The sequence below is a fragment of the Teleopsis dalmanni genome, chromosome 1 (genome assembly GCF_002237135.1).
Source record: "Teleopsis dalmanni isolate 2A chromosome 1, ASM223713v2, whole genome shotgun sequence".
NCBI lineage: Eukaryota > Metazoa > Arthropoda > Insecta > Diptera > Diopsidae > Teleopsis > Teleopsis dalmanni.
In genome coordinates this window covers 929,629-954,901 of record NC_051846.1, presented here as the reverse complement: position 1 = coordinate 954,901, position 25,273 = coordinate 929,629, and the positions used below count along the sequence as shown (strand labels likewise).

Sequence of the window (25,273 nt, the reverse complement as noted above, 5' to 3'; positions counted from 1 at the left end):
ACTTACTCATATGTAATAGCATTTGTTTCATATACAATGGTTGTCCAACTTGATGATTTTTATTGTTCATTACTGGCAGGTGTTGCACATACTGAACATATGAAAACACTGAGAATACGACCTACTGTACGAATTTTTGTTAATATATTAGTACATTACTCAAGTATTAATCCAGGGTTACCATGTAGACATTGTGCGACGACTTGGATTGGGCACAATAAGAATTGTGATAATATCTTTCTATTAGAAGTGATGATTGTCACTTTCCATTAGAAGTGACAATCGTACGAGTATAACTACAAATCTTCCATTCGAAGTGAACCATAAAACTCATATTTTTATTGTTTTATTGTACTGTTTAAAGTGTCTGTTCAGTATATATGAAACTCTCTTTAATACGAGTTAAATATGATTCGTATTATAATGGAAAATTATTCATTCTTATTTATTTTCTTTGAGATTATTTGTGTTGGCATATAATCTATCACTCAACAAGTCGTGTGACTAAGTAAGAAAAATAAATTTTTTCTGCCAAAAATCAATTTTACTCATCAACATAATCTCCTTCAATGGCACTACAATCATTTCAATGCTTCTCTAACTTCTCGATGCCGTGCTTGTAGAAGGATTTGTCTTTTGCCTCAAAATAGGCTTTAGTTTCAGCAATTACTTTTTCATTTGAGATGAATTTCTTACCGGCAAACATTTTTTTGAGATCAGCGAACAGCCAGTAGTCGCTTGGGGCCAAATCTGGACTATACGGTGAATGAGGAAGCAATTCGAAGTGTAATTCGTGCAATTTGCCATCGTTTTTATTGACTTGCGACATGGTGCATTGTCTTGGTGAAACAAAATTTTTTTTCTTCGCCATATGCGGTCGTTTTTCCATAATTTCTGCTTTCAAACAATACAGTAATGCCGTCTAGTAGTTACTATTGATAGTTTTTCCCTTCTCAAGATAGTCAATGAAGATTATACCATGTGCATCCCAAAGTACTGAAGCCATAACCTTCCCAGCTGATTGTTGTGCGTTTGGATGCTTCGGACGTGGTTCACCGGCTGCAGTCCACTCAGATGATGATCGTTTTAATTTCGGAATAAAGTGATGGATCCATGTTTCATCCATTGTCACATATCAACGCAAAAAACCTGATTTATTACGTGTAAATATGGCCAAACACTGCTCTGAATCATTAACACGTTGTTGTTTTTGATCGACTGTGAGTAAACGCGGCACCCACTTTAAAAAAAGAGCTTTCTCATGGTCAAATGTTCACTTAAATGGCTATCACTTTTTTTCTGACTAATCGAAATGTCATGAAATTTTACACATAGTCTTTTGAAGTTTGATACTTCATTAACGTCATATGGATTTGACAATGGCGGCGCCATCTGTGTTTCAGTTACACGACTTATTAAGTGATGTGTTATTCGTAGGAATGTTGCTGGATCTTACATATAAATATTCGTACGCTATCAGCGTATCAGACGAAATATGAGCATTTTTACAGGCCACTGTGGAGGCTGACAAGCGTTAGTGTTGCTTTAATATATTGGTCATTCGTTGCGAGTTCCAGAAAGAGGCATGCCAATGTGATAATTCTGTTGTTCCCACAGATTCAATATGGGTTGGCACATGGTATAGTGATAACATATTCAATTAACCAAATTTGTAAGGCAAGGTATATGACAAAGCACATATATCAGCTTGCTAATTTAAATGTATTAAGCAGGTATAATGTAAGCGCGGGTAATCCATAAAACTCCCATGAGTACATTTAGCCTCCAATTCTCAAGGTGTATTGGGTAACAAATCGAGTGATTTAGGTGCATTTACCGTAGCCGTGATGCTAAGATTTTGTGTAAAGGCTTAAAATTCAATTCAAATTCAGAACTTATACAAGTTTGAAGTGCCTAAGAAACCTTGAACATATTTTGTTATGTACTAACTTTGTTACTTACAATAAACAGGAAATAAAATAAAATCAAGTAAACTTTATACAACTTAACAGTCGAGGCCTCTCAAATCTGGCCCATGCGCGTAATTTCATTAATGGCATATTAATGCGATGTTATTAGATCGCCTAATTGCTACTAGCTGGACATCAACGTGTTTTTCTGGAAAAGTCTCATTTTTCCTTCGCAGTTCTCAACTTTATTAACGCGACTAGGTTACTTTTACTTTGGCTACTGACAAAAAAAACACGTTTGTTATTTATCCTTCAACTTACATGTAACTGGTTAAATTGGTATACTACTCTCATCGAGCTAAGTGGTTTGAGTGCCAAATTAGCAAATCTCTGTCAGATTAGATACGATCATAACAATGAATTTTTTTAATTTATTTAAAACTATAAAACATTGTTTAGATTAACTATATACAAATAATTTTTTTTCAAATTTAGATCGTTCATCATATGTGTAAAAATTTAATGTCCATCCAGATCCATCGAAGTTAGGTGATTTCTTCGAAACAATTGCAATGTGACTACTTGGTACTTTTACAGCATCCCAAGCTCCTGCCCAATTTTGGCCGCATAGAGTTAAAAATACTTCTTCATAACCATTCGGTAAAATTTTATAAATGGTTACATTATCCAGCGGACAATTTACTTTGGATCCCATATCAAAACCTGAAAGATTAAAAATTTAATCAAGATATTAAATAATCGAAAACAAGGAAACAAACTGGAAAAATAAATGCGAATGTAGTTTGGTGAAGGTACTTTTATATCCCATCTACAATTAGAAAAGTTACGATCGTTATCATAATAAGGACTTGATAGTACTCCATCATTGTTGTATATTTCTCCACCACAACCTGCTGGTAACGACCGATTAACTGCTATATACTCAATTTTTATATAACTGAAATGGTCTACATATATTCGTACAGCACTTGTGTTTGTATGTAGAGAACTGTAAGTAAATCTGTCTTGACATGTCTCCAATAATGTTTGATTTGTATGCAAGTCAATAAACTAAAAATTGATAATTGATTAATATTAGACTGTTTACATTAGAAGGTGCTAATACCTTAAGAAAACTGGTGGAGCAGTTATATGTGTTAAAAAATATTGATTGCATGTAGAAACTTATTTTGTAATCATCCGGCACACGTATATCATCCACACACTGTACCTCTTCAAATGTACCCCTATAATAATCGATGTGGTCATTTAATTTAGTGTAGCTGTTGTTACACGCTAAAAAACAGATAATAAAATAATAGAAACTATATAAATACTTGTTAACAAATGTTGTTTAATATTATTAATTTAATATTTTTTAATACATCACTTACTTTGCTGATGTTGAATTGTTATATTGAATCCAGGGTATTCAAAAAATTCGTCACTATGGAAGCTTAGAATAATGGACTTTTCCGAATCATCAATAGGAAGTTTGAAACCAGTTGAATTACCACAGTAGTAGGTAGATAACTGCATTAAAAAAATAATTCAAACATTTTAAAATAGATCTTAATTGATGTTTTCATTGTAAGTCATTCAGAAAAATTCCTTCTATGGTTTATAAAATACTAATAAGTGAGAAAGAAGGCAAAAAAGTGCAAAGTAACTTGAATGTCTGTAAGGGCTAGAGACAAATGCATAGCGTTTATAATAATTAATAACAAATAAATAACAAATAAAAATCGTGTAAGTGGTTTATTGTGTAATCATTAAGTAATGTCTTTACAAACAGTATGGTATTGAAATTAAAAAACTAAAAATAAAATGTAATTAATTAATTTAATTATTCTACAGCTACTTTATGATTTTGGTCTAATATAACACAGAATGAATTTGTTAATAAACTTTCACAGCAAATTAACAAAACTTCGGAAAAATGCGCGAACATAAAAACGTCAGTTGCCTTTGGGTACGTTGGCTAATGAACGGTGACTCTGAGTTTCAAATTTGGCAGGGCACAGATACAATCCCTAGTATTTGCTGTCTTAAAAAATTATTTATGAATAGTTAAATACAAGAATTATTTCTAAGACCACTGATAATGGGTTTTTGGCAAAACAAAACAAAACAGCTGTATGTTCAGTCAAAAATTCAATTAATAAAAACATTAGAAATATAAGAATTTTTGTTGTTGTAGTTCACTACTTTTCACAAAACCTCTGCAATTATTAAAATAAAATTTAAAAACATAGTTGATTTGAAAATTAATATCACATTTATAATGTCAAAGTTACAAATATATTATGGTAAAATATGGCAATAATATTATAATTATTATTATAATTTCGCACTACTGCATGAATTGAGATTTAATTTTACATACTTTCAATTTCCTTTCGAAAAACATTATCATGCAAACAGTTTTAATCATTTTGAATGCTCATTTAAAAATGTATCACCTATTGAGGCAATCTAAGACACTTTCCAGGTATTTTAAGATATTCAGTTTTAATCGTATATATGAGGTCAGATTCCTTTAAATCTCTTTAAATAATTTCCTGCAATCACTTTAAATGATGTTGTCTTTACATACAATTTGTTTATATAACTGCAATGGTTTTGCATTAGTCCAAGTTATATATTGAGAAAGGCCTATGAATAACTATTAAATACAAACTAAAACAATAACTGAAATCGGCTTTACTTTGTACTCTGTTATTTTGTTTCTGTATTTACAAAAAGTCATTGTGTTATGTGATTTATATTAACCACTACGGCCGAGTAAAAAAATTACTATTTTGTTTCCAGGTTTAATAATTTTTTAATCATTAAGAGACCATGATTAATTAAGTGCGGTTGTGATCTTTTAAAGGAGCATTAAGAACTTCACTAAAAATTTCTATAAAACTCTCATGACTCTAAAATATGTGCGTATTTACTATGGTTTTATGCGGACATAGAAAAAAGTAACTATTTAAGAGTAAACCTTTGATAATGGATATATAGTCAGGTCTTGCCCTATTTACACAGAAGTTTTAAAAACTTATTACAACAGAAAATAGAAACATATGCTCCACTAATGCCAAGGAACTACAAACTTTTATAAAAGAGATAGCTGACAGTCATTAGTTTCCCCAATGGTTATAACTGTTTTATACTTAAGATTTGAAACAATGAATATGATAGAATAGTGAGTTTATAGTGATTGATGATTTGCTTTATAAGAAATATATCAGACTCAACATCCAAATAGTAAATATTCAACGTACTATTTATTACTAATGATTGCACTTCGAAGCGGGATTCTAAATGCTAAACTTCAAGGTATGAAGAATACTCTTCTTAAGGTTTTGTCATTCATATGGAACGCAATTAAAAGAAATATTTATAGTACATTTCAGTGAAGAGTAAAGAGTGGTTTGTTTCATATCTTTGTGTGCAGAGGGCAATTGTAGAGATATATGACTTTCTCAGAACTACAGTTGTAGCTTCGGCACATCAGGAATCACATAGTCTGCGATGCTTCGTACAAACTCTTGTTAAAGAAGAATACAACCATTCAATATGCAACTATTATAATATTAATTAAAAGGTGATTTCAGTAAGTAATTGTGATTCATACTTACATATTCTCCTTGTATATGCAAATAGTCTAAACATTTATTATCCACTTGTGAGGCATTTTGTAAGAGAAACTTGTTGAAGTTTATTACAAAGTTAGATGTTGCTTTAATTTTCCACTTGCAATGTTTATTTGGTGGATAAAGTTCACTAGTATTCTTCAGTGGAAATGCAATATTCAAAATCTAGAAAATTCAGGTTAAATGAATTTAAGTTAATACTTAAGACATCCTGAAACTTCATATATACATACCTCATTATTGTGTAGTACATATTCATCTGTTCCACATTCCGATTCAATCAAGCTCAAAACAATTTCAAATTCGACCTTTCCCTTTGTATTGGTGGCATCAAATTTTATTAAGGCGTCTTCCACTGACGTAAATAATGATATGGTAGTGTGCACATCTTCACAATATTTTCCCATAGATAAACGTCGGTTAGCAGCGCTGTCCAGTATTTCAATAAAGTTACACGACTTACACTTTTCTAAAGTTCGACAGGAAGTTTGATTATTTATATGTAATTGTTTAAGTTGAATATTAATACGATAGCCTCGTGGTCCTGATATCCGATAGTGGCACAGTAGATCTTCTGTGACATTGAACTGTCGTGGTAAAGACACAATTGGATGATCGACTGAAAGTGTGATGCGTTCATTGCAATTTGGCATGAATATAATATTCGCAGAGAATCCTTTGGATCCAACACTGACATCAGATACAGCATTTATAACACCAGTATTGCTATCCAGCATTATGACTGGGGAATTATCTGTCATATTACCACAAAGTCTGGCCACACGTTTCTCGTCATTTAAATTCGTACCCGAATATAAAGCAATATAATCAAAGGAGCAACTAAAACTTTCTTCCATATCCAAATATTTGAATTTAACTACAATGGACTGATCTGGAGCTGCACGCAAGTACCAAATACAGTTCATATTATCTGCATACTGTTCATTTTCTTCATGTTGCAATGGATAAATAACAGTTGGTGATGTTATGTTACCACCACAACTGTTTAGTTTGAATTCCATTTTTAAGGAATCACCTCTGTCAAAGTATCCACTATATACTAATCTAAGATAGTTAGGAGCTCTTATTTCTGCATCATTACAATAAACTCCAGACGATATATCGGTACCATTAATTTTGCTTTTTACATATGCTGTAACACGCTCATAATTGCAAGTTTTTGCAGCAGAGAATCTAAGTCCCATATACAAATGGGCTATTATCAACTTTTCCGTTTCCGTTTTCACTGTTACCTCACATTGCGGACTGCCTATAAAACTGTTCGCCAATCGAGTGGTTTCCACGACTTGATTAAATTCGTCGGTAAGAACATGGACAACATTGCAGGTGGAGTGAACATTTATGGTGAAACCATCTCCAGTAGTGACATTATTCGTTCGAAAAACGATACGTATTCGCTTTGATTTGGTGTTATATGATTCAGGTGATTCACGACCGCAAAATGTTGCTGCTTTCACCCAAATGCCAGCTTCGTATGTCTGAATTTCTAATTGATCGTTTGTACAGTTTTCAGAATCTTCAATGAAAAATCTATCAACAAATGACAAAACTAAGTAATATCCATTTGCTGCATCAAATTCCCAACTGCATTCCATATTATTTTTATATGTTTTGGAATCAACTGAGATTTTGGAAACTTGTCCTCGAATTGCGGTGGTACTGCCACATATAATATGTGTCTGTGCTTCAAGAATGAAATTGCTTTCCGATGTTTTAAAATTTTCAGCATGGTATAGGACATGCGTAAATAACTTGGATGTAGAAGTACCAGAAAAGTCAGTTACATCGCGACAAAATCGACCTATTTCCGGAAATAGATTTGACGGTCCTGCATATACAACCAAGTACTCTCGGTCACAAGTATCTGAAAAATTTATTGTACCATTTAAGTGGTAATATGTGGTGTAAGTTGCTCTTAAAATCCAAACACATTCTAGAGGTCCATAATTTTCAATACTAAATTCCGGACTTTTCAGTTGAAAACCGTTTGACAATTGCTGTACTCCACCGCATTCGTGACGGCGGAAGTTTACCATAAATTCCTTAAATTGCACAAATTCAGTTTGGAAGGTAATTATGGAGCCCCTCTTTGCAGAAGAAGAAATTACCATATTGCTAGCATTTGAAGTAAGCGCAACAAATGGTACAAATAGTTGCTCGTCCTTAAACCGTACCGGACTGATTTGGTAGTACGTATTGCTGTGGCCGTAAACAAGTGAGCTAATGTTAAATGTCAAAGTCTGATCGCCATTCTGATAAAATTGAGTGCGACAGTAAAAGTTCGTATAATTGAATTGATCCGCAGTTACAGATAAGAAACCGGAGGTAATATGAGTTGGAATATCCACCGGGCAGTGCGATTCATGGTCGGAAGAATAACGTGCATGTATTTTGCGTATTGAGTGAATTAATCGACCGATTCTAATTTGGATATACATTAAGTTATCGGTTGACTGTATTATGTTAGAGGAATTGTAGTCTTCAAAATAGAATTCAGTTATCTTAGCAATGGAATCGATGCTATTGAAGATTTTAAAATTAAGAGAATAGTTGACTTGAGAACGTGGTGGCGATCTGTCAGAAATATTGAGACAATAATACTTTAATAGTTTTAATGTAACTGTTTCAATTATATATAATATTTATATAGTTTAAATATATTAAAATTTTCTTACAGAAATAAACTGTTGGAAATATCACTCTGTTCTTCAATAGAATGTGGTGATATTGAAATAATTTAAATAATATTTTGAATGTAAAATGATTATAGTTAAAATAATTTATATTTTATACTCACGTTTCCGATCCATTATTTGAAACCAATCTATTAAATCTGTCAGTATCTAGGAGTTCGAAACGTACTACTTGTCCTTTTGGTACAGTAATTTTCCAACGACAAAATGTGGGCAATGAATTATCTCTTGGAATATCTAATTCAATATTACCAGATAGCCCGCTAACATATCGATAGCATGTACTAGAAATTCGTTTATAATTTATTTTAAATCCACGATAGTTATGATTTTCAAGAAATGTTGAAAATATTATCAACACTTCCTTCGCATCAATCTCCACTTGGGGTAATGTTTCATTTCCATATATAACAGTTACTAATTCGGTAGTGTTCTCATCGAGAATTCTGAATATATCTAGATGATCTGAATTATTTACATTATTATTATTGAACGGAATATGTAAATCCGTGAAATTTAAAATCATGCGAGCATTTCTAATTAGTTTTATTGAATATTCACATATCGTATTTTTGGGATATGCACCAAGAGCCGGATAATTCAATGAGGTAATGTCACCATACATTGAATTGTAACTTCCACCACACCTAGCAATAGAAGCATTTACACGAAAACCATTATGAGGTTCAGCGATATCGGTGAAATAATGTATAGTCAATATGTTGGATGTGGAGCGTACAATATTCGGACGTCTGCAAAAGTGACCTAAGTTAGGAGCCAAATCAGTAGCTCCATCAAATATCTCAATAAACTCTTTATCGCAATACCGAGTATTCATATCAAATCGATCTATAAAACTTAGTTGGAGTGTTTCTCCAGGTGGTCCAATTATGATCCACTTGCATTCAGTGTGTGGATGAGGTACGTTCGGATAACGTGGCGAACTAATATTTATGTAACTGGCGTAGTGCGTTAAATAAATTTCTTCATCACACTCACTATACTCGCGATAGGTAATATTCCATATTTGGGCTCTGTTAAAAGTTATCCAAGAAAACGGTAAAACATATTTGATAATTGCATGATTGGTACTGGTTGTTAACAAATTTACAGTGTGACCAACTGCTTGACAAATATGACCAGGTGGAAAAATTGGTGCATGACTATCTAAGCCATCATATACTATCGCATACTGTGCACAGTCTTTATCAGTTGAAATTGTTCTATTAAACTTGAACTCAACGCTTATTTGCTTGCCTGGTCTTACCTCAATATGCCACAAACAAGTAAAGTTCATCAAGCGCGAACGCATGACATGATTTCCTATAATTGTGCCCACATTGCTGTTAGTTATGTTCGAGCCACATTCTGTAGTGAGGAATGAAGAGAACCCGGTTCCGTTGATACTAGCATCGCTCTTAAACTCTACCTTTAAGTAAGGCGTGCCTCGTATTGTTGCAATTGCTTTAGTTTCTTCCTTTTTGCTATTGCATACTTTCAGCTCTTCATGCCAATCCTCTAGATTACTGGAGGAAAAAACTCGCACGTTATCAGCACTACAATCTGAAATTTCTTCTAAGTCCAAAAACATTAATTCAAAGACAACGTGGTGAATATTTTCTTCCGGTTTGATTATATAAGTACAGTGCAAGTTATCATCGTAGCCATTAGGGTAACCGGGTGAATTTAGTTTTACAGCTGTACTAAAGGATATTATTAAGTCTTCTCCACACTTATTAACTGTTTGGTTACTTCTCACAACTTCTTTGCTAACTGCACTCCAATTTATTAGAAATGGTTGTAATTCATCGTTAATAGAATTTAGGAAGACTACATTAGTGCTTGAAACAAATCTCCAAGGAGAATAAGGAATTTCTACTTTCAGAGCAATGTCACTAAACCCATCATAGAGCTATATATAAAAATTAAAAGGCGGTAAATGATTGAAAAATTGTAAAAATATTTATTTGTACTTACGTTTAAGCCACTAAGATACTCCTTAAACTCGAGTGTGATTAATTGATCTCGTGGTAGTTCTATTCGCCAACTATAGGGCTCTTGAGTAGCAATGGAACCAACTGGTGGTGATTCAATTATACCAGTTAAATTGTTAAATAGATTATCGTGGGCTGCAAAATGAATGATGAGAATTAAATATTATTAAATATTAAATTTTGTATTATCCAAAAGGTATATGTAAAATATATATTACAGGAATGTATTTCTGTTTGTTAAAACGTATGAGTGCTCAGCAACTGATCGCTGTTCAATCCTAAAAAATTCAAATCATAGGCTATAGCAATTGTTAAAAAGTTGGTCCTATAGATAATGTTAGAATGAAGTAAAATGAAACTTTCACAATCTATGAAAAACGGGAATTGATGGCAAGAGAAGTGATTTTATGTGTTTGGTTGGACTGGCAGGTAATTTTCAATATTCAGCTACTCTCATGTGCTTGAGCGATTGTGTCTAAGTTGTATTATTAGCAAATGTGATGGTTAAGCGTTGCAATTTAAAGAGGAAGTATATATTTCTTTTTTGCAGTTTGATAGCATCAAGTTTTAACACCCCAGCATCTATAACTATGTTATGTATTCTATCCTAGCAACCGCAGCTTCGAGCATTACTAATGATTTGTTTGGAAAAAGTATTAAATATGTATTAATTAATTTTCAAAGTAGTTGAGAGCCTATTTCATTATAAGATACCCTTTTTCCTTACAAACGTCCATATTGAGTTCACAGTGGCGGAGCTAGACCAACTCTGCACGACGGCGACATCAGAATTGCGAGGCTCCCTTTATAACCCAGTTGTAAAAATAAATAAGTTACATTCACTAATACGACAAAGCATGATTGAAAGTTTTATTGCTAATCAAATTAAAATAAACACAAATTAAAATGAATGAATTGCTATTTTTGCTTCAGTATATAGAATTTCCACTGGGAATAGTCTCTCTTGGCTCATCATACTTTTCTAGTACGTCTTAATTTATTTTAACTTTGAGAAGCTTCTTTCCGTCGAAGCTATACTGACTGGAACTGTGCACATTAATCTGGTTACTATATAAACATTCGGGAATACTTCGAATATGGTTAATGCCATTATCAAACCAAATTGATCAAAATATTTATTAAGTGCTTAGAATCCACAGTCGGTAACTTTTTGCGAGGCCCCTGTGGGCGAGAGTCCGTCGGCGGTCGCCGACATCGCTGACGCGTACCGACGCCACTGTGAGTTCATATAACAACAATGTAGTTGGATATTTCTTGCTAGATCGAGAGTTAGTCAGATGCTATAGATAACATATGTATGTGACCGTAGCTACAGCGTTAAAAATTAACTTTAGTAAAGAGATTTTTAAGAGTTTTCATTTACAACTATATTGATTGATCTACGCAACTGCCGATAATGAAGAGCTTAAATTAGTATGATGCATCAAAGAAAAATATTAATGTAATATAATGCAATGCAAATATTAATAATGCAAGCTTAAAATAGTTATATTTTGTGCAAAGTACCATAGTTCCATGTCAACTTGAAGCCATTGCCGGAACTACCTTCCACACTGCGAAATTTAATCCATATATTTTCAAGTACTACAATCGGAGCTGTTGGCATATTTTTTCCACATAAAGTTGCTAATATTTTACCACGAATTGTAGTTCGAAGCTCCAAAAAGTCATTATTGCAACGATCTGACTCTGCCATATCCAAGTTTACGAAATTGATTTCAATAAAGTTACCCTTCGAAGCTCGTATATCCCAAACACATTCTACATTTGATGGATAAGTACTAGGATAATAAGGCGACGCTAAAGTGCCACGCAGAGACGTTATAACACCACCACATGAAGTCTGTATGGTGGAGTATGAAGCACGGAAGTTTATAAACTGAGCTTCAATAGTCAAATTACTTGATGCGATAACATGTGATGTGTGCTCCTCACAAAAATTGTGTAATAATGTTTTAGAATCGTCATATATCTTCATTTGAAAAGAAAATTAATATTTATCATTTTAAATTAATTTTTTTTAATTTACCTTTAAACTGTGTAAAGGCTTACCATTACATTCTATATGCAAAATATTTAAATTTATTTGTGAACCTATAAAAAAAGAATTAATAAAATATTAGTATTATATATTATCAGATTATTTTACCTTCTGTCGCTACAATAACCCATTTGCAATATTTCGAAGAAATGGAGCTAAGAACACCACTGGTATCGGTTAACGTGACATGGCATTCCTATGAGTAATTATAAAAAAAATTCTATTTATAAATGCAAACATAAATAAACACATTCTTACAAACATCAACATTTGCAAAATAATTACAGAAGCAATTTTACTTCAAATTTACCTCGTAATATGAAAAGGCAAACATTGCAGTACTATTAACATCGGCCTTTACGGTAATACTTATTTGATTTCCTACACTAAACCAAAGATTGTAAAGATCCATTGAAGATACATATTCACTATCACCACAAATTGGTTTTTTTGGTGTCCAAACTCCATTTAATTCTTCACTAATTGTTATGGAAGCACTGGTGCAATTTAATGAGCTCGTCACATTATATCCATTCAATCCATAGAGTATATTTTTACCGTCATCCACTGTTATATACCAAACACATTCGATATTTTTCAGTTGGTCATGAGGGTAGTTGGGTGATGAGATAGTGTTACTGCCTCCATGATAAGTTCCACCACAATCAGCTTTTTTAGTGAAGTATGAAGCTTTAAGAAACTTTTGCTCCCGTCTCTCACTTGTATGAAAATGTATAAATAAACGATTCGCAAATGAAGTAAAAATTAAAGGTTTAATACTTCTTTCGCACTGCTTGTTGAATTCTAAAGCATTGTATGATTCTGATATTATCACATAATCTGAATCACAATGTTTCGAAGAACCAAATTGAACTGAGTTGATATTAAGTACAATTTGTCTATCTGATGGGACCTCTATATACCATCTACAATCGATATCTACACTATATGGAGCATTAGGGGTTTCAATGCGCCCGTTATTATCCGTTAAATGACCACCACATCCAACAACTTTGAACTCTGCACGAAATCCTTTTTTACTAAAGGAGCCATCGCTGAAAAATTTTAATATGAGATGGCTGCCACTGTTTGTAATTGTACTTGTGGGTATGGAACATAAATGTTGAGTGGAAAGTACTTCATCATTACGCATATCTACAACTTCTATGTAATCATACGCACAGTTCAATTTGGAACCTTCTACATCCAAATGAGAAAAAAGAAGAGACATTTTACGACCTCCGCGTAACTCCCAAGCACATTTCAAGTCATATGGATAATTTTCTGGAAAATTAGGAGATTCGATGATGCCCTGCAAACTATTAATGATTACGTTGCAATTCGTTACATAATCCAGTACAAATTTAAGTCCATCTCCATCAGCACTATAACGTACATGTACTTTGTTTGATGTTGACTGCAATGTTAACACATCTCCAAAATTTGTGCAGTTTAGCTTGAGTGTGGGACTATTTGTTAAGGGACCATCATAAATAGTTAAACTATTTTGTCTACATAAGGCACTTGGATTATTAGAAGTGAGATTAAGATTTATAACGGAACCGGGTGAAACGGTTATACTCCAACTACACACCACTTCACCAGATATTTCCGCATTATGTGGCGAATGTATGGAACCTGAGAATGAATCTAGTTTGCCTCCACAACCAGTACTAGTTTGCTGCCAAACAATATTGAACCCTTTATCAGAAATATACCAATCCGATACAAAGCGTATATATAACACATTTGTAAAAGATGGTATTCGGTCTGGTATTTTCACTCCACAATATTGACCAATTAATGGAGAATTACTAAACATGCCATTCCTAGAATAAATCGAAAAAAAATAAATATATAATTTTTCTTTAATTAAGTTCTTTAATATTTAACAGTAATTAAATTTAACAGATAATTAAATTTTGAACAAAAAAATGTTTTCTAGCTAAAGTACCCGGTCTGCAACCTGATCTGTTTCTGTATTTCACAGGAAAATGGATTTAAATCGTTTAGGTAAATATGTAGAACATTACGTTACTGCCACCTGGCGCCTAAATTTAATGCCGATCACACAAATGTTGGTACTCGTCTAATGTGTCAGACTAAGGTATAATCCATGTTCGGAGTGATTTCTATATTATAGACAGCCTGACTAACATATGTGTTACAAAGATTTCTTTTTAAATATTTTTGTTGATTTTATGCAGAAGCCTGACCTTTAAAGAGATACTATATATATTACACGTGCTTTTTATCGGTAAAATAAAATAATGGAAACCATATTTTAGCTGCTCTCTATCTTGACAAAGCTTCATGCATGATAAAATCTGTCACAGGAGGCGCTCCTGATATAGAAAAAAAGTATCGTTTATAACTTAGTGGGATACTAATGCAACTAATTTCAAAGACTTTGTTATTTGCTTATTCTGCTTATCACAGATGTGTCCTCTGCATAGCAAATATGTTATATTTTTATTCAAATGATCAATCTCTTAATGGAGTTAAAGTCACTAATTGTTAATAATAGTTTCCAATACTTTTTTCAAAGGTCATATAATACCCAGGTTAGAGATATGTTATTATTGTGAAGTGTTACTCCAAGCGATGAAGAAAACAAAAACACTAATGACATACTATTCATTTTCTTACCATGACGAATAATTAGAAAAAGAATGGGTGTTAAAGTACAGAAATGGTCGAGAAGAAAAATTTAAGAAAATTAATATCAAGATAATTATGATAATTTTGTACGTAGTGCGTAATTGCACTTGCGAGATGTAGTGCTGCAGTTTAGAGCATATAAGAAAGATGAACTAAAATATTACAATCCTATACCATCGTCTTTTGTCCTATAAGAGCTGTCGATTATCTCGAACAGTAAACAACCTAATTATAATAAAAGTTAGGTCTCGAAAATGATATAGTGTTTATGCTTCACGTTTAGAGTAAAAGAAACTGGAAAATTAAAATTCTTTGAGATTACTATTATCTCTCTGTATTTTCGGATAACATATATACTTTTAACAAATGAATTTACCAACACGTGTACTTGTCAACAGATGGCACACTATAATCATATTTTTGGCCATAATAAAGACACAAAATGCCCAAATGTTAAGTCAAAATGTGACAAACAGAAACATGAATGGTTTAAAGACTAATTAATATGTTTTGACTACTGTTCTTAAACAATGTATATCACTATCAAATAATGGATTTGCGAATTGCTATATTCAAGTTGCATCAGTGAATATATCACTAATGTACGTTATACCCAATAGATAATCTTATTGCAAACACCTATTTTGAAAATTTATATTTACTTTTGAAAGTATCTTATACGAATTGTCTGAAAGTAATTAACAGTTTTAATAGCAAAGTTTTGTTTAAATTTTAAGTAATAATTATTTTACCTTATCTCTAAGAAATCATCATCGCATACAGTCGAAACTTGCTCCAAACCGAATTCCTTAGGCACAAGTTCTATTGTGTGACCGAGTGGCGCAATTATAATCCATACACAATCCAAGTCATTACCGTAAGGCATTGGCCAACCAGGTGACGTAAGTACACCGAACCTTGTACTGAAATTACCACCACAGTCTAAAATAATGTGAAAAATCAGTGAGATTTAATTAAAAGGTCTTATTTTTATTACATCCAACTTACTTTCCGCACTATCCACTAAAGTATAATTGAAAGATATATATGCCGGAAAGTAGTCAGAAGAATTCGTTAAGCCATTAACAGACTTTATTGTCAATACATTCGTGTGAAACACTTCATTCAAATAAATATTTTGAGAATAACTGTGGATTAATCGTTATGAAAAAACATGATTTTATAGAAACATAGATTACAAATCATAGTTCCTACCTAGCCAGAAGCTTTTCGTCTTTGGTATCAGGTAGTTTTGAATGCAACGAAAGACTGAAGTTATTGGCATTTTGTGGTGGTGTGTAGGTTAGAGTCAAAGATATGTGTTTATTTTCTGGTGCTTCAATAATCCATTCACAATAAGAGACGTCACTGAGCTTCTCGTTGCTTTCGTAACTGTTACGTAATTCTGTGAAAATTCCACCACAACGCACAGTTTCAAAAGAATATTCTATTTTCAATCCTCTCGCCTTACGACTATTTTCTGCTGTTTTGAAAATAATACGCAAGTGATTCTGGCTGGATACCAATGGCTCTGGAGTAGCATTCTTATAAAATCGACGTTTACTTATCTTAGATAGATAAACCTTAAAATGCAAATAAAAATAAACATTCAAAATGTTTGCCTTTAGACTTAAACACATGTTGGTAAAGTTTCCAACTATTGTATACATTTTTTACAAACCTCAACAAAATTAAGATTTTCATCAACATCACTGTCGTTAAGTTGCTTCAATTTCACATTGTGACCATCTTCATCCAGAAGCGTTGGCACACTTTCAGATATTTGAAAATCTGCAAACTTAATATGGATCACACTCCCCAATGGACCATAAATGTCATATGTACAAGTCATGTGATCAAAATAGGGGTTAGGATAGTTGGGTGTCATAAAAATTCCATCATCAGGACCGAAAAATTTGTCCTCACAAACTTAAAAAAGACATTTGTACTCATAAGTTCTATTTACGCTATATATAACGCACTTACTCCGACTATATCTTGCTTCGAAAGACAATGTGTCAATTTTTAAGCCTACAACCGCGTACTCATATCGTATAAGCAAGTAATTTCCCTCCGATATAATCGGACTCACTGACTTGAAATCACCACATATTCGTTTCTCCAATGGATATTCGTCAGTTTTTCCATTAAAAATCTAAGAATTTATATATGTCTAATGTAATTGCTAATATATGTATTATATATATTATTGACTTACTTCAACTTTTTGCAAATCACAATCATCGCTATCCAATAAATTATAATTTAAAATTTCTAGTTTTATTTTAGTACCTGGGGGCTGTTGTATTAGATAAAGACAAATTTCTGCATTAATGTGGCCGCCGATGGTAGCTCTTGGCGCAGTGAAAATTCCACCACAGTTCGGTGAACTTGGTATCACCTCATAATGTAATTGAAATGAACTGTCTTCTCGAAAAGCATCTGTATGGAAATGTATGCTTATTATATTTGAAGATGTATAGAAAGGAGCAGGTTTTTCAGACTCGCAGAAAGTTTTCACGAGGCGATCTGAGTCGTAAATCTTTAGCGTATCTTGTGTACAATTAGAATCACCACCAAGATTAATTTCATAAAAGCGCAATACAAATCGATAACCAAAACTCGCTTCCAACTCCCATTCACATTCACGGTTAATAGGTGTCTTTCCGGGATAACCTGGAGACTTTATTACATCGCTGTTACCCATACCCAATTCAAATTGACCACCACATGTGTGAGGCTGTGATACCCACGAAAATTTAAAGCCAGTTGAAGTAGTTTCATTATCCGTACGAAACCAAAAAAATACTTCTTGATGAGAAGTCATAATGGTACCGCCGTGAGGCAAATCGCTTCCACAGAAGCGTCCCACAAGCTGCGCACTAAGTGAACGACCATCGTGAATTTGCAGAAAATCTTTGCTGCAGTCAAGCGATGTTTGCAAATCAAATTTACTGAAAGTTATATTGAGAATTTTATTAGTTGTGGTACGTATGATCCATGCGCAACGTTCTCTATTTTCGTAGTTACCACCCTCTGGTGGATAGATCACTTCTCCTGTTTCTTGTCTCAAAACGGAACCGCAAATTTCACGTTGTATTTCACAGTTTTTTCCTGTAGTGCCACGTTGACATGCACAACGATACTTATTTTTCGGAGCCAACTTACAACTACCACCATTTGAACATGGATTTGGATGGCATGCGTCATTTTTTTCACATGTAGCACCCATATAACCTTCAGGACATATACAACGAGTGCCCTCACCATTCACTTCACATGTTCCGTTATTCTACAAAATATAAACAAATTCAACATTGTGACTTATAACAGATCTGTGGAATATACTTGCCTTACATTCATGATTCTCACATGGATGTGTGGCTATTTCCGATTTACAACCATTTTCCCCAAAACCGTGACCAGACAAACCGACTGGACAAGTGCAAACCACTGTATCCGATATATACTCACATTTTGCTTTAGGATGACAAATATTTTCTGAAGTACAATCATTGGAAGGAGCCGGTATACAAATATGACCATCACCCAACCAACCTTCTGGACAATTGCCACAGTGATATGATCCCTAATAGTAAAGACATGAAATTCATCGTCAATTCAAAAAAATGAAATTGATTTCTCTATTTATTTTATAGTACCTCAGTATTTATACAGTTTACTTTCGGTATTAAACTGCAACCACCGTTATCGATAGCGCACTCATCCACGTCAAGACAAGTAATGCCATTTCCAGTGTATCCATTTGGACATGGACCACATTTAAAACTACCTGGCATATTGATACACTCACTATGGCAAGGATTAGTGTGAAGCTCACATTCGTTAATATCGATTACACATGCTGGAGAAGAATTTGTATATGTCCAGCCAACATCGCAAATGCAAGTGTAGTTATGTATATTATTGGCGCTCACACATGTGCCATGGCCGCAGAGTTCGTCTCCATTATATTTTTCACAAATCATCTCACGAAGACGGCAGTGAACACCAGAAAAACCAGCAGCACACTCACAACTATAATAATAATATTGAAATCAGTTATCAAATGGAAAATATTATTACTGAAAGCTTTTTTTTTCTAAAAAATTTATCATTATTTGGGCGTAGTCTGGGCGAAATCCATAAATCAAAACAATCTCCAAACTACGCACATGATGGTATCAAAATGTCATAGCATTGTATGTAAGGACATATACTTGAAATCAAAGCATTTGACTATCAAATACAATTGAATAATACTAATGTATTATTAGGAATAGATCAGATCATACAACACCAAAACTATAGAAAAAGGAAACTATAATACGTTAGCAATCTACGAGTATTATAGGTATTTTTCATTTTTATAGTTTATAAAAAAGTAATGTTAGCATTGGAACTTACCGATAACTTCCTGGAGTATTAATACATCGTCCATTATTTTGGCATCCTAGATCAGTATTGTTGAATTGAGCACACTCATCAACGTCACTATCACAAGTTTTTCCCTTAAAAAATAAAACGAAGTTGATATAGATATTTCGAAGCATAATGTGTAATCAATTTCTTCAATTCATGTACATCAAATATTATTAGGTAGAAACAGTTTAATGAGGATGAAGTTTTAAACATTTATTTTACTATATTTAAATTTTAAAATACGAATCGTTTTCAAATTCGTTCAGATATTCCGAACCCATTTACAATTCCTCTAAATAAGTTAATACATTTCAGAACAAGTTTCAGAAGACATTAGCGTACACTTCGTCGTGATAGTATTATCTATCGCAAGTAAAAGACAGCAGACCTTAAAGAAAGTTTTTAAGACTGTAATGTACTATTAATTTAGTAGTTCCTTTTCTTTGTTTTACTATGGTCATTAATCATCATATTTCCTGTTGCTAACTTTATTTAAACAACCATGCATGGTGTTCTAACATCATAATATGGCTGTATATTCTGGTTATAGGTCCAATACTGTACGGTGGCTCACTTGTCTGATGGAAAGGACTCTATAATAATACTATATTAATAAAATAAACAGACACCAAAAAGTGCAAGCGTTAAAACTATTAGGAATATAAGAATACATAACATATGTATAATATATACAGAATATATATATAAGAATATATATAATTAAGAATATATAAATAATTGAAAGAAATTTAAATTAAAAACACTGTCTTAATGTCGGTCGGCACTTAGATTGCAATAAAAAGTATGCTGATAAGTCAATCTGGGGGGCCATAACTCCATTCTCACTATTGAAATTGTATTCCAAAAGGATTTCATATATCCAATTAGGATTACCATTTCATCATGGATGGTTCTAACAAGGTATGAAGAGTAGCTTAAAAATCTTTTCAGCTTAAGTAGATTTAAGGAGTTCCTTGTACGGAATCTACATAGTCAGCAGATTACTATTTTTCTCGGCTGTAGAACAGCAATTTTCACCCGGTCTTTGAAATTAGAAAAGCAGTGCGGAACTTAACTGAGTTCAATGAGTAAGTCGTGCATAATGTCAATAATTTGTATTGCAAGTCATCAAGATATACAGGCAAATGAAATCGCCAAAGAGCTTGTTAGACATGGATCACAGGTGTGTTCAGCAGAGAGATAAATACTAATCTCATTAATATGTGCTTAAAAATATTACATGATTATTTTCGAAGAGCACACACAAGAGAATTAAAATATATATAAATAAAATAGTAAATAAAAAACTACAATAAGCTGCGATAAGTCCAAGCTCTTATGGCCAACCTAAAATCTATCCAAATTGAAAATCCTGCTAGACAAATATGAGTGAGATCAGTTTTAATACTTTAGTGAGATTATCATGATCGGATTTGTGGTAGCAAAACGGCATTTGTACTCACTTAGACTGCAGAGAAAACTCTGTCTTCACTACAACGATGTTACTAATATACTTGAACATTGACGTATGGCAAGATTTCGGTGCAAAACTTATAACTAACACCTCTGGATTGGACGTAATTTACATTGAATGACCATAGTTCATAAATGAGTATATCTATATTTTATACATATGTATACAAAGTACTATTTTGGAATGTCCATAGATGAATAACTCAATTAAAATGATGAACCTAATCAGTAAGCAAAGTCTATCAAAGTATGAGAATATCTGAAGAATATTATGTTTCGAAATTATTATATTGCGTTCGCACAAAGATCTTGAATATAATGAATGATTGCCTTAATGTTTTGCTATTGAAAAATTTTATATGCGATGACAATGAATACAATTTGAGTAGAAATAACCTTAAAAGGAAGTTTCAAATCTAAAAAAGTGTTTCAGTTTTTATTATGCAGAAATGCTCTGCACAAACTGGAGTCTTGTAGTTTTATAAAATAACAATTTACAATGGTTAAATGAATTTATATAGCTGTTGTTTATGTGTTAGTTCTTATAAATAGTGCTGCAAGTAGTTTGTTTGTTTAATAATAAAAATTATAATAAAATTATTATAATAAAAATTTACAAAACTTCGAGTTGGAATAATGCAACTTAAGTGTTCGCTGATTTTGTATGTAAACACGTGCGTCCATGGTTCAAATTTGACTGGGTTCAATCCATTGCACTAGCAGTCCAATGAGTATACAATTATATTATACAATCATACAACCATAATACATATGGATATATAATGGATTATAATAATGATGTATGGTACATAAGGGAAATTGTTTTTAGTTCGAGCAAAACGTGCAAATCACTATTGTGACGACATGGTGACGATGCGTTAGGAATTTTAAAATTTACGCTCCGTAAAAAAAAACCAAAAAAAAATATATAGGTATATATACTCAACCCAATAGTATTTTTATATTTAACAGATAATAAATATTTAGCGAAACTCGACAGTTGTATGGCCAGCTTAAGGAGTCGTTTGTTTAAGATTTTTGTCCGCAAGTTTTCTGTAATATTGAAATTTTTTCGTGGTGTGAAAGTATATCTAAAACTAGTTATAAGTGAAGTCTCTTTAAAGTGATCGAATATGATGATTGGAGAGATATCGTTGTTATTTTATTTGAAAATGTAGAATTAATATTTGAGTTTATGTATGAAAATGATCCCTAAGCTTCTTCTTCTTCTTCATTTGATTGAGAGTAATGAAGAGTTATGTTATATGAACATTGCTGAGAAAGGTATTAAAATCCCCTTACAGAGGAAATTGAATAATATTAGGTGAAGATAATAGGATGTCAAAGAAGATGTGGATTAATTATGATATCAATGATATATAGCAAATAGTGACTTCGAAAGTTTTTCTAAGTAAGAAAAAGTAGTTTTTTTCCTAAACTTAAAAATGCACTGGTTGTTTCAGTTTTATAATATATTTTATATTATTTTAATTATTGCAAGTTTTGAGAATAATTTTGAAAAATAACTAATGGCCACGATGTACAGACATTGCATGTTCTAATGATGAATTGCATGACAGTCGAAATTTCTCTATTTCTCTCATTCTCAATATTTTAATTTGCAATGAAAAGAACAACAACTTTATATTTGCCGTGACTATGACTCCCTGAATGACATGCTTTTAAGCAATTCGATCGATTCGATCTTTTTTATTTTGCATTATTTTAAAGAAGTAAGAATGTTTATTATTTATCTTGCTCTGTATTAACTACTCAGTGAATTTTTTTTATTGTATCTGATTCTATACGCCCCCAAAAAACTGTTTAGTTAATATTGAAATATTTTTTGCTAACTTTTATTAACACTTACCATCCATCCTTCGGTGCATAAGCAAATGAAATCATTGAATTGATCATAGCAGGAGCCACCATTTTTACATGGAATCGTATTATTGACAGTGCACTCATCTATTCTAGCGTCTCTTTCGATCGATTCAATGCGGCCCTGTAGTTGTCGGATTTTAAATAAACCGGATCGCAAGTCTCGTCTTAACTTGTTAAACCGTGTTCTATTTACATAATTTCTAAGCCTTCTTTCTAAACCGCGTAAGTCCCGTTTAAAGGCATTTAACTGCTTAGTCAATTCGTCTGTCGAAACCATGCTATTTGCTTCTACCTGTGTATTGTTTTCTTGAAGAGCATTCAAAATTTCCATTAAATTGACATCATTTATATTCAGAGCAGAATTTGGCGATAAAGAAAATACAATATCTTTATCATAAACCGCCTCCAAAATGAGGTTACCATCATCTTCAATGAATATTTTTGGTTGTTGTTCAAAGTCACACAATACTAGATTGCAACATAGTACACACAGAAGGACGACGAAGGATATTTTACACATATTAATAATTATTGAGTTTTTCCAATTAATAAATTCTCAATTTTCAAATTTTTTGCACTCAAATATTTCTTTCTTCATAATTAAATCCTTTTCAATCCAGGGGGTGTACACCCAAAAAGGTAATTTAATTATTTTTTACACAACACTTTTCACACAATTTGATCACTTAAGTTACCGATTTGAAGTCCGATCTTAACTGAAACCGATCGCTCGAGTGTGGCTGTATTTATACCGAAAGGGGCGTTGAATATTATCAGTTGGGCACATACACATATGACATAGATATTTAATTTATATTTTTAGATACAATATTTTATTAATAAATATCACTGAATGCAGATAAATAAATTAAATGTATATAAAATTAAATATATGTATATATTTTTATAATATATACATATTTAATATGAATGGATAAAGGAAAATATTTGTAAAAGAGATGAGTTCTTAATATGAAACTAGTAATGTGTAATATATCATAATATGTCGAAAATGTAAAAGCATCTTTACTTCTCTAGAAAACAACTAAATAATTATAAACAGATGGCCTAAAGCTAGAGAACTGATAACGACTATGATTAAATAATATCGGCATTAAGTTCTGTTTATTGAAATACTAACAGACAATACCATGTGAATTTATGCGAAATTCCTGGGTGACTATGAAGAGAATTATCTATTTTTATAGATAAACTAACATCATTTTGAGAAGGTCACATGCAATTGATGATAAATGTTGGCTTGGTTTTCATTAAATATTGCTAGCTCATCTGTCAATCAGTTTATTCTAAATGAAATTGATTATGAGAACTTAAAAGTGCAATTGAGTTAAATTCAGTCTAATATCGTCTTTAGTACACACAAAACTAATTATGTCACCATCATTCTTTAAATGTATATATGACGTGACAATCTGTGCGATTTTTGACTCTAAGAATCGGAAATCTTCCGGCAAGTTCACAGTTACTTACTTAATTACTTATTTAGGTGGCCATTACAGACGACTCACATCACGTCCTTGGCCGCGTCGAGTAGCTTCCGCAAGTCAGTCCAATTAGTTACTTTCTGACACCAGTTGGTAGTACCGAGCGCCCCCAAATCGTTGGTCACCTGTTCGTTCCACCGAAGATGCGGAGTCTTCCTGCGGGTACCGAATAAAATTTCTTTCTCGCCGGAGCACTTTCTTCCATTCGTACGACATGGTATAGTTCATACAGCTCATCGTTCTATCTAATTCAATACTCGTCGTCAACGCGTAAGGGACCATAGATCTTCAGAAGAATTTTTCTCTCGTTGACAGTTACTTAAATAAATATTCCAAATCTATTATATGAATCTATTATATATATTATCAAATGTGAAGAATATTGAAATATTATCTTGACTTAGTGGCATATTTTAGGAGGAGAGTCAAGACAAAGAATCCCCTAACCAAAGGAATTTAGGTAAAGATAAATAAAAAATACATATATATACAATTTCAATACACACATTTTCTGTTAATATATTAGCACTATTGTATTATATTGAGTATTGGTGGACTCAAACATTATAGCTATTTTCAATAGACTACGCCTATTGATGAAACATTCTATCATACCCTATCGGTAAGTACTGAAGGATTGTTTTCACTTCAACTCTATCCAGAAAAGTCATAATTATTTCCAGATCGATGTTTAACCACTCTCAACACTTCGTGGGAAATAATTGGCCTGTATAAGGATGTTTTTGTGTCTTCCATACAGTACCTGCATTCTTCATCTGTTGAAAAACCTAATCTCACCATATGCTTATTAAGAAGGTAATAACTTTTTATCAATAAAATCATAGTTTTTAAGCTAAGCTGTTCATAATTAGTATGTTACTACTAACATTGGAAACTTTGGAAGAACTTGTCAACTTCTAAAAACACATATGAAAAAAGAAATGATAAAAGAGTTAGTTTCGGTTTTTGATTATGGATTTTAATACAGCCAATATGAGTAGTAC

At 32.5% G+C, this 25,273-nt stretch overlaps 1 protein-coding gene across 1 annotated transcript in view; it reads right to left on the bottom strand.

Moving 5' to 3' along the window:
- LOC119666233 (cubilin homolog) overlaps positions 1-23,436 on the bottom strand; it is a 24,721-nt gene extending 1,285 nt beyond the window's left edge. Inside the window, exons 1-22 of the mRNA XM_038075533.1 lie at positions 22,751-23,436; positions 19,393-19,496; positions 18,648-19,023; positions 18,338-18,574; positions 17,204-18,277; positions 16,972-17,140; positions 16,667-16,914; positions 16,201-16,568; positions 15,994-16,133; positions 15,738-15,927; positions 12,635-14,153; positions 12,433-12,520; positions 12,313-12,377; positions 11,790-12,255; positions 10,246-10,397; positions 8,373-10,180; positions 5,788-8,149; positions 5,540-5,719; positions 3,305-3,443; positions 3,037-3,206; positions 2,690-2,981; positions 2,383-2,633 (exon numbers count right to left, since the gene is read on the bottom strand). Of these exons, the coding sequence (XP_037931461.1) occupies positions 2,383-2,633; positions 2,690-2,981; positions 3,037-3,206; positions 3,305-3,443; positions 5,540-5,719; positions 5,788-8,149; positions 8,373-10,180; positions 10,246-10,397; positions 11,790-12,255; positions 12,313-12,377; positions 12,433-12,520; positions 12,635-14,153; positions 15,738-15,927; positions 15,994-16,133; positions 16,201-16,568; positions 16,667-16,914; positions 16,972-17,140; positions 17,204-18,277; positions 18,338-18,574; positions 18,648-19,023; positions 19,393-19,496; positions 22,751-23,284 (10,932 nt within the window). The 5' untranslated portion in view covers positions 23,285-23,436. The remainder of the gene's footprint in view (positions 1-2,382; positions 2,634-2,689; positions 2,982-3,036; positions 3,207-3,304; positions 3,444-5,539; positions 5,720-5,787; positions 8,150-8,372; positions 10,181-10,245; positions 10,398-11,789; positions 12,256-12,312; positions 12,378-12,432; positions 12,521-12,634; positions 14,154-15,737; positions 15,928-15,993; positions 16,134-16,200; positions 16,569-16,666; positions 16,915-16,971; positions 17,141-17,203; positions 18,278-18,337; positions 18,575-18,647; positions 19,024-19,392; positions 19,497-22,750) is intronic.
- Between the last annotated feature and the right edge of the window lie 1,837 nt (positions 23,437-25,273).